This window comes from Nomascus leucogenys, chromosome 6, assembly GCF_006542625.1.
Source record: "Nomascus leucogenys isolate Asia chromosome 6, Asia_NLE_v1, whole genome shotgun sequence".
NCBI classification, from domain to species: Eukaryota; Metazoa; Chordata; class Mammalia; order Primates; family Hylobatidae; genus Nomascus; species Nomascus leucogenys.
Genome location: NC_044386.1, coordinates 36,029,977 through 36,049,124, shown reverse-complemented (window position 1 = coordinate 36,049,124; position 19,148 = coordinate 36,029,977). Strand labels below are relative to the sequence as shown.

Here is a 19,148-nt window from a genome sequence, read left to right as displayed (position 1 = left end):
AGTAAATGTGACTATGGTTTTGAACTTAATTTTTATAATATAGTGACAAGATTTAAGAATTAGAAGCTGTAAAACCTGGCATTGTTTGATATTAGAGTTAGAATTATTAAGCAAAGTATACAGATTAGATAAATAAGGTGGAGGTATCTTTACATGCAATTGATAACCTAACTGTGGCAATTAGGGCAGTAGAGATCAACCCGAGGTCTTTGGACATTCTCAGAAATCCACAAATTTCTTACACAGTTTTTTATATTATGTTTTCATTCAGTGAAAGTCTGAAAAAAAGTTAATGGAAGAATAACTTTTTCGTTGTCATTAAAATACACCTTTACTTGCCTCAGGCTAACAAGCGCAGGCCAAACGTCGTCATGATGAACTATAGAAACAAAGGTTTTACAGTAATTGAAAGAAGAAATGTAGTGGGAAAATTGAGTTATAATACATGACATGATAATATAGCAATGCTAAACTCAAGAGAACTATTCCTGATTACAGCACTTTAATTAAAAATAGAGTATGAATGGGGGCTAAAAGTTTTTGAAAAAAATAGGCTTACTCAACAGTTAAACACATGCTACCAATTGCAAAGGTTTATTAGCACCATAAGAAAGTTACACAGAGACACATCTAGTTTGACTAATTTTTTTTCACTAAAATATCCATAATAAGGGAAGAGAATTAACATTTATAAAGTGTCTTCTGTGAGTTTGTGATGGGCACTGTTGTTAAATAATATAATTGTCATAACTTTACTGTGAAGTAGAATTTTTGCCTTTTTACAGAGTAAGCTGATGCCCTGGAAGATTAAGTGACTGTGCTAATGAAATTAAAAAGTGATTACAAATGTCCAGTGATAGAGAGGGTATAAGGAGACAAGACTTCATTGAGGCACATTGCTGAAGCCTCAGTGGAGGACAATTGGCAGATCCTACAGGAAAATAAAATATGCAAATCTTTCATCTCAGCAATTCTACTTTTAGATCTCTGTCCTAGAACACTTCCCCCCCCGCCCCCCCCGCACTGCCCCGCAGTTACACAGAAAAGCACAAGTAGATTCTCATCATTACATTGTTCTTAGTCAAGGGGGAAGACTGAACAAGCCTGGACTATCCCTAACACAGAATACTCTAGAACATTTACAAAGGACAAGATAGGCCCAACATAGGTAGCACAATATTCAGCATGCAGAGCTATTTAGGTTTTAATCAGATATTCCTGTGCATACATACAAGGGTCAGTAAATACTTAGAAAAAGTTCTGCAAAGATAAACAATTGTAGTCTCTGGAAAAGGGAGGGCAAGGAGGAGTGAGAGGTCATCTGAAACTCTATCCGTGTTGTAAAGCTTCTTCCAGAAATGAGTCATGTATTATTTGTGTGACTAAAAAATACCTTAAAACAAAAACAAAACAAGGGAGAGAGAGAGAGAGAGAGAACTACCCAAGATCACACCTCTAGTAGAAGCTTGATCCCCGGATCATCTCATTTCAAAACACTCGCTCTCTCCACTGTGCCCCACGACTTCTTTGTGGCTTTTATGTTTTTTTCCTTCTGTGTCTTTTCTTCTTTTAGGTTGGTGCAAAGTTAATTGCAGTTTTTACCAAAAGTAATGGCAAAAACCGCAATTATCTTTGCACCAACTTTATATATCTTTCTCTCCTCTGAAACCTGATTTATCATCTTATGTTTATGTGCTGTATTTTGACTCAGGGTCCCTCCTTTCTTTTTTTATTTATATAAATTTAAGGGATAAAGTGCAGGGTTTTTTTTTTTTCCATGGATACCATGTGTAGTAATGAAGTCTGGGCTTTTATTATAACCATCACCCAAATAGTGTACATTGTACCCATTAATTAATTTCCAATCCCTCACTCTTGCCAACCCTCCCACCCTTCCCAGTCTCCAGTGTCTATTATTTCACACTGTATGTCTGCGTCTATATGTAATTTAACTCCCACTTACAAGTGAGAACACGTGCTTTTTGACTTTCTGTTTCTCAGTTATTTCACTTAAGATAATGGCCTCTACCTCCATCCATGTTACTGCAAAAGACAATTTTATTTTTTTTATGGCTGAGTAGTATTCCATGTATACCACATTTTCTTTATCAGTGTCATCCATAAGTTTCATCCATTGATGGACACTTAGGTTGATTCTATGACTTTGCTATTGTGAATAGTACTGTGATAAACATACAAGTGCAGGTGTCTTTTTAGTAAAATGATTTCTTTCTTTCTTTTTTTTTTTTTTATGAGACAGAATTTCACTCTTGTTGCCCAGGCTGGAGTACAATGGCACGATCTTGGCTCACCGCAACCTCCGCCTCCTGGGTTCAAGCGATTCTCCTGCCTCAGCCTCCTGAGTAGCTGGGATTACAGGCACCTGCCACCAGGCATAGCTAATTTTGTATTTTTAGGACAGACGGGGTTTCACCATGTTGGACAGGTTGGTCTTGAACTCCCGACCTCAGGTGGTCTGCCCGCCTCGGCCTCCCAAAGTGCTGGGATTAGAGGCATGAGCCACTGTGCCCGGCCGATTTCTTTTCTTTTGGTTGAATATCCAGTAGTAGGATTGCTGAATCTTATAGTAATTCTGGTTTTAGTTATTTGAGAAATTTTCACACTGTTTTCTCTAGAAGTTGTACTAATTTATATACATTCCCACCAACAGTGTATAAGCATTCCCTTTACTCGACGTCCTTGCCCACATCTCTTATTTTTTTATTTTTTAATAATAGCCATCCTGACTGCTGTACTATGATATCTCATTGCGGTTTTAATTTGCAATTCTCTGGTGATTAGTGATGTGGAGCACTTTTTCATATTCTTGTGGGCCATATGTGTGTCTTCTTTTGAAAAATATCTGTTCATGTCCTTTGCCCACTTTTTAATGAGATTATTTTGGGGGTTGTGAGTTGATTGTAGATTCTGGATATGAGTCCTTTGTTGGATGCATAGCTCGCAGATGTTTCCTCCCAATCTGCAGGTTGTCTGCTTATTCAGTTGATTATTTCTTTTACTGACAGAAGCTTTCTAGCTTAGTTAAATCCCATTTGTCTATTTTTGGTTTTGTTGTATTTGCTTTTGAAGTCTTAGCCATGAATTTTTGCCTAGGCTAATGTCCATAAGTTTTTCCTAGGTTTTCTTTTAGTATTTTTATAGCTTCAGATCTTACATTTAAATCTTTACTCCATCTCGCATTAATTTCTTGTGTATGGTGAGAGATAGGAGTCCAGTTTCATTCTTCTGCATATGGTAGTCAAATTTTCCCAGTGCCATTTATTGAATAGACTGTCATTTCCCCAGTTGACATTTTTGTCAACTTTGTCAAAGATCAGTTGGCTGTGGGTATGTGGCTTTCTTTCTGGGCTCTCTATTCCATTCCATTGACCTATGTGTCTATTTTTGTACCAGTGCCATGCTGTTTTGGTTGCTATAGCCTTGTCTTATAATTTGAAGACAGGTAATGTGATGGCTCCAGCTTTGTTCTTTTTGCTTAGGATTGCTTTGTCTACTAACGGCTCTTTTTGCTTCCATATGAATTTTAGGATTATTTTTTGTAAGCAATGGCAACAATAGTCATTGCCATAGCAAAAATAGCAAATATTTAACTTAACTGAGTACCTTCTTTTATCACGTGTCTGTAAATGTAGTTGTGCTTCTTACAGGTATACTGAGTCGTAGTCACTTTATCTCCCTTTGAGTCACTTAAGAACACTTGCTCTGTCCAGGCACTACAGGGAAGCTCTGCCTTCTTTGTTGGCAATTCTAGTTTTTCCCCGGTGCATTACAATTCTTTGCCTGGTTTGATGGTCTAATTTGTCCCTTTCAAAACTTCATAGTTTTAGCAAGGAAAAGCTTGCTTCCTGGATGAACCACTGGTCAGGCAATTTCCATTATTAAAACTTCTTTATGAGGCTTTCTCTTTCTTTACTTAAAAAGGGTGTATGTCGTAAATTAATGTAACACAGGCCAGTCATGGTGGCTTACACCTGTAATCCCAGCACTTTGGGAGACTGAAGCAGGTAGTTCACATGAGGTCAGGAGTTCGAGACCAGCCTGGTGAAATCCTGTCTCTACTAAAAATACACAATTAGCCAGGTGTGGTCGTGGGCACCTATAATCCCAGCTACTCAGGAGGCTGAGGCAGGAGAATCGCTTGAACCTGGGAAGTGGATGTTGCAGTCAGTTGAGATCACATCACTGCACTCCAACCTGGGCGACAGAGCAAAACTCCATCTCAAGACAAACAAACAAACAAAAAGAATGTAGCCCAAAAATGTGCTGTGTTGGGTGTGCAGAGTTTTTTGTTTGTTTGATTGATTTGTTTTGTTTTAATAGTTGCCAACATTCAAAAAGTAGAGGATTTTATGGAAAAATCTAGTTTTTTTCTTCACGTATTTACAGTGGGCTGGAGCCCCACAGTGGCCACCCACTGAGACAGGGCATTAGTTTCCTGTTCACCATGGTCACGTGCTCCCAGCTCAGTGCACACAGGCATGTTCCTGCCTGGTGCCCACAGACAGCTAAATTTGGAGCACATGCTTTATTTCTCCTCTGTTTGCCCCTCTCTCTCCCTGAGGATGTACTATTGCCTCTGCACATCAAGGCTTATTCCTTCTCTGCCTATAGATGTTATATTACTGGCTTATATTGATTTTATCCTAAAAGTGTTCTCAAAGGATTTCTACTGTTGATTTAGCCAAAACATTCACTATTCCTTCAAAAATTAAAACAGTTAATCTGAGGATGTTTCTAAAACTTGATTTCTAGTGCTTTCTTTGCTCCTATAGAAGTTATTAGTAGACTTTTAAAATAACTTTTCATATTTGAAGAATAGAGATTCAGATATTGCCTTATACCCAAATATGTTGTGTCTTAGAGGAGGGAAGAGGCACCCTGTAATCTATGAACATCTGACAAAGAACTTTTCTTATATGCTGACTTTTTTCCTTTTAAAGTCATACTTAACCTTCCAAAAAAAAAGATCCAAAAGTCAGCAATCTCCTGTCAAATTACCGCCTAATTTGAATTTCATGTTATTTTATGACCGGAAAATGAATAAACTGAATTATAAAAACAATTTACCTTTCATGATTACATATAATTGAATAACCAACAAAGTTATTGGGGAGGTGAATTTTTAACAGTTGAAAAAATTATTCAGAGACATTGAATGTTAAAGTTAGGTCTGAGATGGAAGAGTTTATGACAGTGATCAAAGCCTTTCTTTACTTATTTTCCTCTCATTGATCATTAGATTTCTTTTGATCACTACCTCTTCACCTCCATTCTAATTTCAGCTTTGATTATCTATGTAAACACTCATGTTTCAGTATTACTTTTCTTTCCACTTTGATGGACTATTCTAAGCTGGCCAACATTTTCTTGGCAGTTTGCATTCAAAGCAAAAGATTTCATACTAATATAGTTACAGTGCTTTGTTTTCAACTAAATTGGTTTTCAAAATTTCCCATCCACAATGGTTTACAAATCCTTTGAAGATAAGAGCAGATGGCTTTGAATTAGGGCAAGGAAAAACTCCGTAAAACTAGATTTTCTAAGTCTATGACACAGACGTTTTAAGTCCTTAGACTTGAAGGCTGCTGAGGATCAAAAATTTTAATGATACTTATACCTACATAACAATATCTACTAGTATGTTTGTATTGTATATGAAACTCTGTATTATATCAAATACCAATCATAAAAGAGAATGTTCATTTTTCCAGCTACATAATTAAATACGATGCTGTACTTCTAATATTCTTTATAAAGAAGACATACACAAATAAAATGTCTTATAAACATATGAAAGAATGCTCAGCCTCACTTATAAATATGAAAATCCAATTGATATAGCATTTATTTTTTACCTTTCAGGATTATTAAGACCAAAAATGTATGATAATATACATGCCAGTGAAGTTACGGTAAAACAGGTATTCTCCCACCAGTTTAAAAAAAAAAAATCACTAAATGGCATTACTTACCAAAACTTTTTTTTTTTTTTTGAGATGGCATCTCACTCTGTTGCCCAGGCTGGAGTGCAGTGGCACGATCTCGGCTCATTGCAACCTCTGCCTCCCAGGTTCAAGCGATTCTCCTGCCTCAGCCTCCCGAGTAGCTGGGACTACAGACATGCACCACCACGCCTGGCTAATTTTTGTATTTTTAGTAGAGCTGGGGTTTCACCATGTTGGCTAGGATGGTCTGGATCTCTTGACCTCGTGATCCGCCCACCTTGGCCTCCCAAAGTGCTGGGATTACAGGTGTGAGCCACTGCACCCAGCCTACCAAAATATTTTAATGCTTAGTTCTTTTGACCTACCGATTTCACTTTCTAGGAATTTATCCTACAGGTGTATTTATACTTGCGGTCAAAGACATACATACAAGAAAAATTTTATAATTGTAATTGTCTAAAATAGCATAAAATAAGCAACAATCTAGAGTTCCTCAGAAGGTTGAATATGGAGTTACCTAGCAATTCTACTCTTGGTGTTTACCCAGGAGAAATGAAAACATAGGTCCACATGAAGACATACATTAACGTTCATAGCAGCATTCTGTATAACAGGCAGAAGGTAGAAACAACTTAAATGTTCATCAATTGATGAATGGATAAATAAATGTGATATATGATGAAATATGATTCAGCCATAAGACAGTAGTATTAATATCTGCTACAATATAATTGAACTGCAAAAACAACTAAGTGAAAGAAACTACTCACAAACGACCACATATTGTATGATTCTGTTGATATGAAATATCTGGAATAAGCCAATCTGTAAGAAACCAAAAATAGACTATTGGTTGCCTACGGCAGCAAGGATTGGGGATAGGGATGGGGAGTGACTGCCAGTAAGTACAGGGGTTTATTTTTGAGGTTATGTGTATATTCTAAAATTAGATTACAGTACTGATTGCACAACTGTAAATATATTAATAACATGGAGTTGTATATTTTAAAGCAGTTTATTTATATGACTTATGCTTCAGTAGTTATTTTTATAACCTAAGTGACCAGAAATAATGAGACTGGTCACATAAAATAAGGTAAATCCATGCAATGGAGAACTCCACTGTCATTAAAAAAAAAAACAAAAAACAGATTGCTCTTTTTGTGCCAATATACAACAATATCTTTTTAAAATTAAGAAAGCAGAGTACAGAATAATGTATATACTATGGTTCCATTTCTGTAAAAAAAATACACAGAATATATTTCTTTAAATATACCTGAAAAACTAATAACAACTGTTGTCTTTGAGGCTTGTAGCTAGACTAAAACAGGGGTCTAGAAGAGAGGTTTTTCTTTTCAGCCTTCCCTCCTATATTTTCTTAAATGTTTTATTGTGCAGATATTTATTTTACAGTTTCCTTTTTAAAATTAGTTTTCTTTTCTAAAGGGAAAAAGGACAAAGGAAAAAGAAAATCAATCAGTGAAACATTAAATGTGTGATACATGCAGTGTCGTAGGGCACACACAGGTATTGACAGTGGAGACCCACCTCAGAAGCTCACTGTTTAGCTAGGAAGAAAATGAATAAATAAATGAGAAAATAATTTATGGTAATTTTAAATAAAATAAAAATGCTGTAAGAAAACACATACCAGTGCTCTGCATACAGAGAGCTCTCTGAGCCAGGTGTTAACACCAGGGAATCACAGGACAGCCACACCACACTTCAAAAGGGCAGGTAGTTTTTTAAAATCTTGCTTTTAACAGAATGGTCAGATGTGTGGCAATTAGCATGTCATTTCAAGCACAGGTGGCAGTTTAGAAAACTTCTAATAAAAGTTACTGAAGTATGATGATCCCAATCTCTCTGCACACATGGAAATAAACATGTCCTATTGATTTTTAAAGAGCCTACCCCATACAGAACACAACCGTGTTAGTTCCTAGAGTAATTCATAGGTAGCACTGAATACCGACTGTGTGCTTGGCAGACAGTCATATTTTGAATTCTTATAGCAACCCTGCAAGTTAAGAGTCAGTAGTCCCATTTTAATAGGCAGAGAATCTAAAACCCAGAAAAGCAAAATAAATTACCCAGTGACTTACAGCTAATACTGGGTGGGATTAGTAGTCAAAGATTAGTAGTCAAACCCAGGCCTCAATAACTTCAGCACAAACATTCTTTCTACCAATCTTTCAGATTCCCATGTTGAAAATTGTTTCTGGTGTGTTTTTGAGTGAAGAATCTGAAAGTAGTATTTGGTTGTTTTGGTGCCTACTGGGGTAGATTTAGGGATTTAAACTTCTTCATTCTTAGTATTCTAAGATTCTCCAACAAATCTAGGATTAGACATGACTAATTTGAGGAAAAACTGGTTTCTGTTTGTTTATTGTTTTCTTTGCAATTGAGGGGAGTAGACTGTAGTGTATGAATGGGACAGCCAGATCAATTAGTAGCTAAGAAGAATAGGACCATTTATTAAGAACTACCATACCACGTGTCAGTTTCTTCTGCAGAGTGTGTGTGTGTGACCGTTTCGCAGATGAGAAAATGAAGACTTGGAGATGTCAGGCAACTTAACCAAGTCTTCATACTGAGTAATAAAAACTGGAAGGTTGATATAAAAGTGGTTGAATCTGAATTTAAACCTAAGCCTTTCATTCTTTACTTCTCCATGAGGCCATCCAAGCACATTTAAGATATAGAAGTAGCAAATGTAGGGTTTTTTTCCTAGAAGTTTGGCCGTGAAGAAGAGGAACAAAATCAGCTGGTATCTAGGGTGGGGGAAGAGGTTAAAAAAGGATACTGTTGTTGAAGATATCAGACCATGTTTAAGATGGAAAGTGCACTGAAAAGATGAAACACAGTTCAGAGCACATGGTAAGTGCTTAGTAAATGTTTCTTGCTTGATGCAGTGAAGGAGTTAATAATAAAGGGAGTGGGCTGTACAAGGAAGTAGGCACCAATGGGAACTAAAATGCCATTGTTAGTATGTGCAAGAAGGAATGCCATCTTTCCAAAGAATCTGGAGCAAAGGAAAAACGGGAGAGCAAGATATCAGGAGATTTTCAGTTAGAATGCAGGGCAAGTGGAGAGAGTCAGATGGGGCATTCTCCATGTTCTTAGTAAAATAAGAGGTAAGGTCATCTGTGGTACATGAGGAAGGCAAGGGTAGGGTCTGGGAATGAAGGGGATTACAAACAAACTTTATGGTAAATGTGCTAAGATCTCAGTGAGACTCAGTCCTGAGAAAGTCTGTGTTTAGTTTAGGTGTGAATGACTGTACGTGGCCATGCAGCCATAAGAGATTCCATTAAGTGTCCACTCAAATAGTTTGACAAACTACTTAGTGCAGAGTTCACCAATATAGACTCTGGCAGCACCATGTGGTTGCTACAGCTTTTCTTCTTGTTGGAATGGGCAATGCTATGTACCTACACTGGCCCAGAGGAAATAAAAGTCTATATGCTGAGTTGCCAGCCCACGGCTAAAATCTGAGACAAATGCTTAAGAATTCTCAAATAGATGATGACATTAAATAATTTCCAAATTTCTTAAGTTAAAGTAACTTAGAAATGATTTTATATGTGGCACCCCTCAGCCTTGTGTGACCATCTTTTATGTTTATGCAATGCTTCAGACTTTTTAAGATGCTTTCACATGTATTAGCTCATTTCATCCTTAAACACTTTGAGGTAGTTAGGGCTCGATTACTCCCATTTGACAGATGGAGAAACTAAATCACATGGAGATTAAGTGATTTGCCAAAGACAAATAGCTCTTTGGTAATAGAGCTGGAGATAAAATCAAAGTTTTCTAATACCTGGTCTAAGATACCCCAAGAAAGCCAGAATTAGAAATGCCAAGTCTAGGGTCAGGGTTTTGTGGCAATTGGGAGCAGCAGTGTAATGTCTTTGGTGTTGTTAAGGAATCCATGGACTTAAAAAGGAAATTGAGAATCAAATCTCCACATGTTCCTTACGCCCATTGGGACATGAAGACTTTAGGTACCTTCTTAGTCAAAAGTCACAAACATCAGAATCTACAGGGTAGATATCCTAAGTCTTCATAGATCTTTATTACCAGAATGTTGTAAAAGTATCCAGAACCGGCATTTTTGACCAGCAGAAATACATAAAATGCAAAGTTTGTGAAGTAATACAATTTCCATTTCCCATGAGTATACCACCACCCTTGCTGGGTCCTCTCTGTTCATTTCCACATCTTCTCTCCCTGCTCCTTCTTCCATTGCTCTCAAATCCACTTTTCTGTTTATAGAGTTTTAGATCCTGACAAAATCTCACCATTTTGGGTAGCCTGCATTTCAGTGAACCTGGAGCCGTTCAAGGCAGGGCCAGATAACCACTGAGCACCCACCGACTCATGGAAAGTCTCTCCTGGTCATTTCCTCGTGATAAACAAAATGGCCCCAGTGCTCCGCCCATTCCAGCATGGCTGAGCAGGGAAACGTGACTTGTGCAAGATCTCTTCCAAACTTCCAAAATTAAAAAGGATGAAAAGTTTCAGTCAGAGGTTATTAACTTCCTAGATTTTTAAGAATTGTTTTTGTGTTCTAGAAGATACTGCAATTTCACTCCCCATTATTCACAATTCTCCCCATTTTTCTGTAACTGGTATAAACTGTTCCCTAATATAAATATAGCCAATTTTCCTTAATATTTTTTGTCATTAGCCATGCAAGCTCCCATTTGACTTATTAGCAAGATGCCTATTATGTCCTTCTTGAAGCCTTAATCTCCTGTTAAAATGCTCAGAGCACAGTTCCTCAGTCTGTCTCAGGACAACAGTGGGTAGTAGGTTGCAAATTCATCTGATTAGCTCGTTGCTGCTGAACCATCCTGCACTGTCCAGAAGACCAGCTCTGCCCACTACTACAGGGATCCATAGCCCTGCATAATCCTGTCTTTCTTTGAGGAAAACATTCCACATGGTCTTTTCGGTTCCAGTACTTTCAAATCACAGATATCCAGGCAATCCCCCCTGAGCTTTGGGAGATGAGATCCACAAGTAGATCAGAGTTTTAGGTGTTAGCTCTCAAATTGCACATCCCTAATTTGTAATACCAACTGAGGTCTAAACTTGTTGCTCTTTCCCCTTATTTCGTACCTTCTAAGTCCTTTTATGCTATTTCAAAATTCCCCGATTTCAGTTCTTGAGAGTTTTTTTTCCAGCCAGCTGGTATCAGTCATTCATCTTTAAGAGCCTACTTCCTACTAGCTTGAATGTTTACATGCCTGCTTTCTGGTTTCCAAAATCAAATTCGCAGGCATCTGAATTTAGCATCCAGAACACCCCGATATGTGAGCCTTACAGTCTCTAGAGCCAGGTCTTTCCTGCATTAAACTGAAAACACTCATAAAATCACACTAAGAGGAAAAATACAAATCAAAAAAGCTGAACTTACACGCAGATTGTAGGACAGTTTGCTAATGTGTCTATTTTAGCTTACTAATAATTTTCATTTAATTACCTTGAGAAGCAGCAGAGCACAGCAGAAAGTGCATAAAAATCATAAAAAAATGACTAGAGTTCAAATTCTGGCCAAGTTTGAACCCCACCGCTACTGCTTACTGATTCTCTGAACTTGGGTAGTTTTCTTAACTATCAGATGGAAAGTAGAAAATAACATATACCCGCATAGGGCTGTTATACAAAATAAATAAGATTACATATGTAGAATGCCTAGTATGGTGCCTGTCAAAAATTGCATGATTAATTAATATTATTTAATATCATTATTCCCAGATATTTTTATCTTTATTGTTTCTATTTCTTTACTCGTTTTACTATAGTTCAATATTCATCCCCTTTCTTTCCATCAGAATAAAAACATGTTTCTGCTTTTGAGGATGTTAATATTTCTAATTATATTTTAGTACACTTTATAAAGTCCAGATCGAGATTTTAGAGTCAATCATTAGACTCTAATGTCAATCGTTAGACATTAAAGTAAGTCTAACTCGTTTTTTCCTCCAGAAAAACCAAGATGCTTTTCCTTAGAATTATTTTGTGTACATGCAAATGTATTCCTAGCAGTATTTGAAAGTGACCACACGTTTTGCAAAGCAAAGTGTTTCACTGCCACATATTAGTGTACTATAGGAAGACTTTAGCATATGTTCTCCCAAGCTTGATGAGGAAGAGTATGTTCAATTAGTTTAGTGCCTCATTACGTCTTTCAAATTATCTTTGATAATTTTCCAAAACTAATTTTTCTTTAAAATTTAACCAGTCCCTTTCCATCTCTTACCCTGCTTCCCTCTGGTTTTGCTGCACTCTCAGGCGAGCCCTACTCTGGCAGTGGCAAGACCACTGCCGGCAACTCAAGGAGGACTCCCTTCTAGTTCCAAGTCCGGTAGAAGAGCAAGCACACCCCTTCCTGGGTTGCTCAAGTTATTATAACTGCAGAAAGGAGAATAGATGTTGAGTAAACAGAACCACAGAGGGCCCATCAGAGTCTCATAAGCCTGTGTAAAGGCAGAAAGGCTGGGTTTGGGAAAGTCAGTTTTCTGTGTTTCCAATTCAAAGGACTCACCATTCCCTAAACCATTTCTATAACTTCTCACTTGTTGGCCTTAAGTCACTCTCCCAGGGTAATGCCTCCAGCTTGTCAAAATCTTTTCCATGAAAGGATAAGTCACAGATGGCTAATAAATATTTTTCTCTCTATTTGGATGGTTTACTAATATCTACTCACAGAGGCGTATTCTCTTTGGGTACAGCTTTTAAATCATTTATGAATCTACTGAACCATATTATTTATGAATTAAAATAACTGGATGCCATTTTCATCTGTCACATTCACTAGAATTTTTAATGTTTATTCTATGATAAAAGAGGCATGTCAAATTGATAAGTAATAGCTTATCAGACAAAGGGTGCAGAACATTTGCTAAATGATTTAGGAGCAACAACAACCACCATAAAATTAAATCTCTATCTCACACCAAACTCCAAAATAAATTACTAATAGTTTTAAAGTGTTAAATGTAAAAAAAAAAAAAAAAAAAAAAAAAAACTAAGCCACAGCGAAGTAGGAGAAAATATACTGTTTATAATTATCTGTTCTCAAATTAGGGAAGGCCTTCCTAAAGATAATGTAGTGACAGAAATTATACACTAAAGGATTGATTGAATAGATTAGAGGAAAAGTCTGATATATCCAAAAATTTTTATTTTAGTTAGGACAAAAACAAACCGGATTCAACATTTCTAACATAAATATCTTGAGTAGGAATTTTTTATTCGTGAGATTTATAGGGGAACTAATTCTGTCTACCTCCATCCCCCAAAAATAGTTGCGAAAGAAGAACTATTCTTGTGGGAACAGTACCTGGCCTAGAGGGTCTCGAGTCTGCAGTGCAGGGCCTGAGCAGTTTTTAAGACTCTAGGAAGAAGGGAAAGACTAGGGTGAGGTCAGAGTATGAACAGAGAGGGCAATATGGTCAGCAATTACCCTAAGTGAAGAGCTTGGCAAGAGGGAGAAGTATCTAGAAGAAATTAGGAATGTGTTTGTGTCATATGCTGTATAAAACCTTGGCATTACACTTGTAAGAAAATCTACAGTGAAGTGCTGTATTTTTTTTGAAGTTTGTAAAGAGAGGTTTTACTTGTTGTGTTATATTTTTAATGTATGGGCAGGCAAAAGCAGGATCCAAAGCAGCCTAATTACATTCAGTTGGTCCAGTTAAGAAACAAAAATATTAATGTCCTTAATAAAAATATTTTAGAAACCAAGAAAAGGAAAATACTAATTTTGAAATAGGCGAAGTATTTGAATAAATAATACAATTAAAAGGAGGCCAGGCACGGTGGCTCACGCTTGTAATCCCAGCACTTTGGGAGGACAAGGCAGGTGGATTACAAGGTCAAGAGTTCAAGACCAGCCTGGTCAACACAGTGAAACCCTGTCTCTACTAAAAATACAAAAATTAGCTGGGCACAGCAGCGGGCATGGTGAAATCCCGTCTCTATTAAAAATACAAAGAGAAATCCCGTCTCCAATAAAAATACAAAAATTAGCTGGGCATGGTGGCAGGCACCTATAATCCCAGCTACTCAGGAGGCTGAAGCAGGAGAATCGCTTGAACCTGGGAGGCAGAGGTTGCAGTGAGCCAAGATTGCACCACTGCACTCCAGCCTGGGCGACAGAGCTAGCCTGCCTCTCAAAAGGAAAAAAAAAAAAAAAGGAAAATGGTTATAAACATGAAAAAATGACCTCATTTGTGCTCAAAGGCAGGTAAAATTAAAACAAAATGTCTGTCAAGATATTATCCTCTTTTCCTCTCAGAAAATCACACCAAAACGAGAAAGAAATTAGAATTCCATATTTAGGAAAACAAGGCAACCTGCATAATTCCAAAGCCCAATATATGAAACCAGAAAGTCAATGGAGGAATGAGTGAGAGGAAGAGGATCAAAACAGAGAGGAAAGATACAGAAACAACTGATTCTAGTCACTATTTAGCAGATAGAACCTAGGAATTTGTTAGGTACCAGCAACGGTATGCTGATAAATGTTTAACAACCGGGAAAAACTGTGTGTATGTGTGTTATGCGTATATACATATATGTAATATATCTTATTGATGTAAAGGATGAATAAGGCCAGGCATAGTGGCTCACACCTGTAATCCCAACATTTGGGGAGGTCACGGCAGGAGGATTGCTTGCGCCCAGGAGTTCAAAACTAGCCTGGGCAACATATCAAGACCTCATCTCTACAAAAAGTATAACATTCTCTAAAAAATTTAGATGGGCATTGTGGTGCACGCATGTAGTCCCAGCTACTCAGGAGGCTGAGGCAGGAAGATCCCGAAAGCCCAGGAGTCTGAGCTTATAGTGAACCATGATGGAGCCACTGCATCCTAGCCTGGGTAGCAGAGCGAGACCCTGTCTCACAAAAGATATATAGCATACAACGTAGTAATAATAATAAAATAAACATACTCTTTATTGAAAATTCCATGTAGCCAGTTGTTAATTTTTGCCAAATTATTTTATCTGTAGCCAACTATGGTTGCAATTAATAATCTTCTTTTTGAAGATTTGTCTTAATTCATGGTATTGTTTGCTTTGCTTCTTAGGTACTAGCAAAGGCCAGACGTCTTACTCAACAACTTCCCCGCCACCACCTCCACCATCCCATCCGGCCAGCCAACCACCATTGCCAGCATCTCACCCATCACAACCACCAGTCCCAAGCCTACCTCCCAGAAACATTAAACCTCCGTTTGACCTAAAGTAAGCAAAAGATAATCTTGCGATTTCTTTTCTAGTCTCTTGCCGTAGATTTTCAAACTATGCTTGGTCGAATGCCGAGAGTTCCATGGGAAACTTCTGGGTCTACAAAAGTGGGCAGCTGGCAGGGAGAAGAGCTGGCCAAGCTGGCAGGGCAAATACCCCTAGAATTGCTCAGTTCTGAGCCATTCTTATTTATCTGTTTTATGTTGGGTTTCCCCTTAAGCATTTATTTGAAGAAAATTTCCACTGTTCTTTAAAAAGTTCTGAAGTTTTCTTGAGAACCACCAACTCCTCCACCATCACCATCTCCAACTCCTCCACTATCACGATCACCACCACTCCATCACCATATTTTTACTGACTGCTTATGGTGTGCTAGGAATTTTACATATATCATCTCTATAACCTTATTGATTGGATAGTATCATCATTATTTCACAGATGAGGAAATGGAACTTTAGCTCTGCAAAGAAGCCGAGTAACTTCTCCAAGATCACAAAATAGTGTAGAATAAAAATTTCAACCAATGTAGTCTGGATCCAAAGTAAGTGTGCTTTAAAATACTAAGCTAAATAGCCTCCTTTAATTAAACAATAATACAGATTTTCTCTCATCCATCAGAATTTTTGCCTGGGCGTTAAAATCTAGGAAACTTTTATTCAAGCCTGCTCTTGCTTGAATTTTCTCAGATGATATTTTTCAGAAATGTCAGCACTGTAGGGGTTTCTATGCATGGGCTCTTTATCCAGGATTTAATAGAATAGTTGGTAAAGGAAAAAGCAAGTGGCAGGTTGGAATAAAAATGGAATGTCATTTTAAGAAGAATATTCAGACAATGGCAAGCATAAATCCTTAAGACAAAACGGACTAGATATTCCCTTTCTTCTTGTAGAAAATTGCTTAACATGATTCTCCTTTATCACAAATAAGTAATATCTCAACATATTTAGTACAATTTGATTTTCCTTCACTTAAATTCCCCTACCAGATTGATGTTCCTTACAACAAAATACTTAATATCCATAATCCATGTAATGGAAACTGTTAATAACAATATTAGATTGACAGATTCCCTGAAATGCTTGATGACTACAGTTTAGGGAAAGGAAAGAAAACGTATTTGTCATGGAGAAACACCACCATTTTTTAACTTTAATATGCTTTCTTGGGGGTTTAAGGATAGTAAGTAGAAGGTGCTAGAGCAGCTTCCTGGCTATTATCTTATATACGACCTGTGTTGTGCATTTATATTAACGAGCTGCACACCCTTCAAGGCATTTGAATTTATGGATGTCAACTTAAAGCCTCTAATCCTCCATGATATCCAGCTACTTTGTTTTTTCAAAAGGGAAAATGTGTATAGTGAAAGACTTTCAAGCTCCCATCAGAAAGCTCAAGTAAATTCCACAATGAAGAAATCTCTGGGTTAGAAAATTTTCCCCAAGAAGGGGAAGCTAGAAATGCATAGAGGAAATGAAACCAAAATGGGCCTTGATGTTCAGGCTCAAAAGCTTATATTTCACATGAAGGGGCAATGTATGGGGTAGTCTGTAAGAAGAATTGTGACAGATATAGGTGTTTCTGTGCTTCTCACAGCATCAGTCCTCAAAACACATACATGAGTATTTCCCAAACATTCCCTCTGCCAACCTGCAAACGTTCCTCCCTTTTCTAATCAAAGACCACTCTCAAGTCAAGATCTAATAGATTTCCTTTACAGTCATGCAACAAGTATTTTTTGAGCCACTACATTGTGCTTTTGTAATAGGAGTTCAGGAAATACTAGTAAACAAACAAAGACTCCTGCAAAGCAGGGACCAAGAGACTAAAGAAATGAAAATAATAAACAGGGCTGGGCATGGTGGCTCACACCTGTAATCCCAACACTTTGACAGACAGAGATGGGAGGATCGCCTGAGCTCAGGAGTTTGAGACAAGCCTGGGCAACATAGCGAGACCCTGTCTCTACTAAGCATTTGAAAATTAGCTGGGCATGATGCTGCATGCCTGTAGACCCAGACACTCAGGAGGCTGAGGCAGGAGAATTGCTTCAGCCCAGGAAGTCGAGGCTGCAGTGAGCCGTAATTGTGCCACTGCACTCCAGCCTGAGTGACAGGGCAAGACCCTGCCTCAAAAATAAATAAATAATAAACAGGTAAAAAATATGGTATTAGCACTTGATACTTCCTAACGTATTTCCTAAAGGGAAAACGGAGCAGAGGTAAGTGGTGGAGGTGGAGTGTGAGGGTGGCGTTGTGAACAGCATGTTGCTGCTTGGGAGAAGTATATACTTATACTTTTGCACCAACCTAATAGAAAATGATACTTGAGCAAAGATTCAAAGGAAGTAAGGGGGTTAGACATGAAGGAAGACTGTTCTAGGCACAGAGAGCAGGTAGAGAGAGCAAGGGAAGGAACGGTAGGGAGAGTCAGCTTATGTAGGGCCTTGTAAGCCATGATAGAGATTACAGTGCTTAAGTGAAATGGGGACCACTCAAAGAGCTACAGCACAGCAGTGACGTCTTCTGACTTGTGCTTTATAAAAACCATCTTAATGGCTATGCTGAGAAGAGACAGTAGGTAGACAATTGTCAAAGCAGGGAAACCTGTTAGTCAGATATGACAGAAATGCAGGCAAGGTATGCAGTAACACTGACCATGATGAGAACAGTGGAGGTGGTGAGAAGTGTCCATATGTTGGGTGTATTTTGAAGAGAGAGACAAAAGAATTTGGATTTAGTGTATGAAGGAAAATGGGAATCTAGAATGGGTGGTTCCAGTGTTTTTGGCCCAAGCATCTGTAAGGATCATGCTTCCATCAGCCCAAGCACCACCATGAGGAGGCTGAAGATGTCAAAGGATGAAGATGTTAAAATCACAACAAATCTAAAGATCTCAAGAGTTTTTATTTGCACGTCTAAAATTGAGCAACACTTTGTTCCATAAAATAAAGTAAGTGTTCCAAAGCAGAGGAGGTTGGCTTTATAAACAAAAAGAACTGAAGAAAGCAGAAACAAAAAACAGAAAGTGGATTGGTCATTTTAAAGTTACTTTCCTTGTAAGGCAAGTACAGGGAGATAGAACAATAGAAAGGTAATGGGTTGGTTAACATCAGGTTACTTCAGGTCAGTCTTTCTTGTAAACATTAAAACAGAGCATTATTATGACAGAAAGTGAAAATTTGCCTCTTCAGGCAACTAGGCCGTTCTCTCTGTCTCCTGATTTCCCAAAAGGCCAGATAACAACTCAGTTTCAGTTTGGTGAGCATGGGTGACTCCATTTTGACTTTTAATCCGGTCTTCTGGGGCCCAGTGCAGGAATTTAGCCCAAAAAAAATGGCCTCCTAGATTTTGTTTAACAAAGGTGAACAAGTTTTGTTTAACAAAGGTGAGGAAGATCTGGAGGTCATGGCTATGTTAAGTTTGAGGTACCTTTTAAGCATACGATTGGGTAAGAAATGTAGAGTTTCGGAGAGAGTTCTGGGTTTAAAATAGGAGAGAAATAGGAACAGATTCCACACTGAAAGTCATAAGACTGGTTAAGACGACCAAGGAAGGGAGTGTAAAGAGAGAAGAAAAGAACTGAGCTCTGGGGCACTGTAACTTTCTGAGGCCTGGGAGGAGAAGGGGCAAAGGAGAATAAAAGGAACAATCAATAATGCAGGGGTCTTGGAAGCCCAGGAAAGGAAGCATCCAAGGAGGAATCAGTGAGAAACTGTGTCAGGTGCTAGTGGAGGCCAAAAAGTGAGGACTGTGGAGGTCAGTGCAGGGGAAGTTGTCAGGAGTGGTGGGGATACAAGGCTGATTGAAATGGCTTTAAAAGAGTATGAAAGGAGAAGAATTGGACAGAGCAAATATAAACAACTCCTTTACAAAGAAAGGGAAACCAAAGAAATGGGACAGTAACTGATGGGAG

At 38.0% G+C, this 19,148-nt stretch overlaps 1 protein-coding gene across 1 annotated transcript in view; it reads left to right on the top strand.

The window, feature by feature from the left end:
* FYB1 (FYN binding protein 1) overlaps nucleotides 1–19,148 on the top strand; it is a 165,409-nt gene that overhangs the window by 101,695 nt on the left and 44,566 nt on the right. Inside the window, exon 3 of the mRNA XM_030814012.1 lies at nucleotides 15,077–15,233. Within this exon, the coding sequence (XP_030669872.1) occupies nucleotides 15,077–15,233 (157 nt within the window). The remainder of the gene's footprint in view (nucleotides 1–15,076; nucleotides 15,234–19,148) is intronic.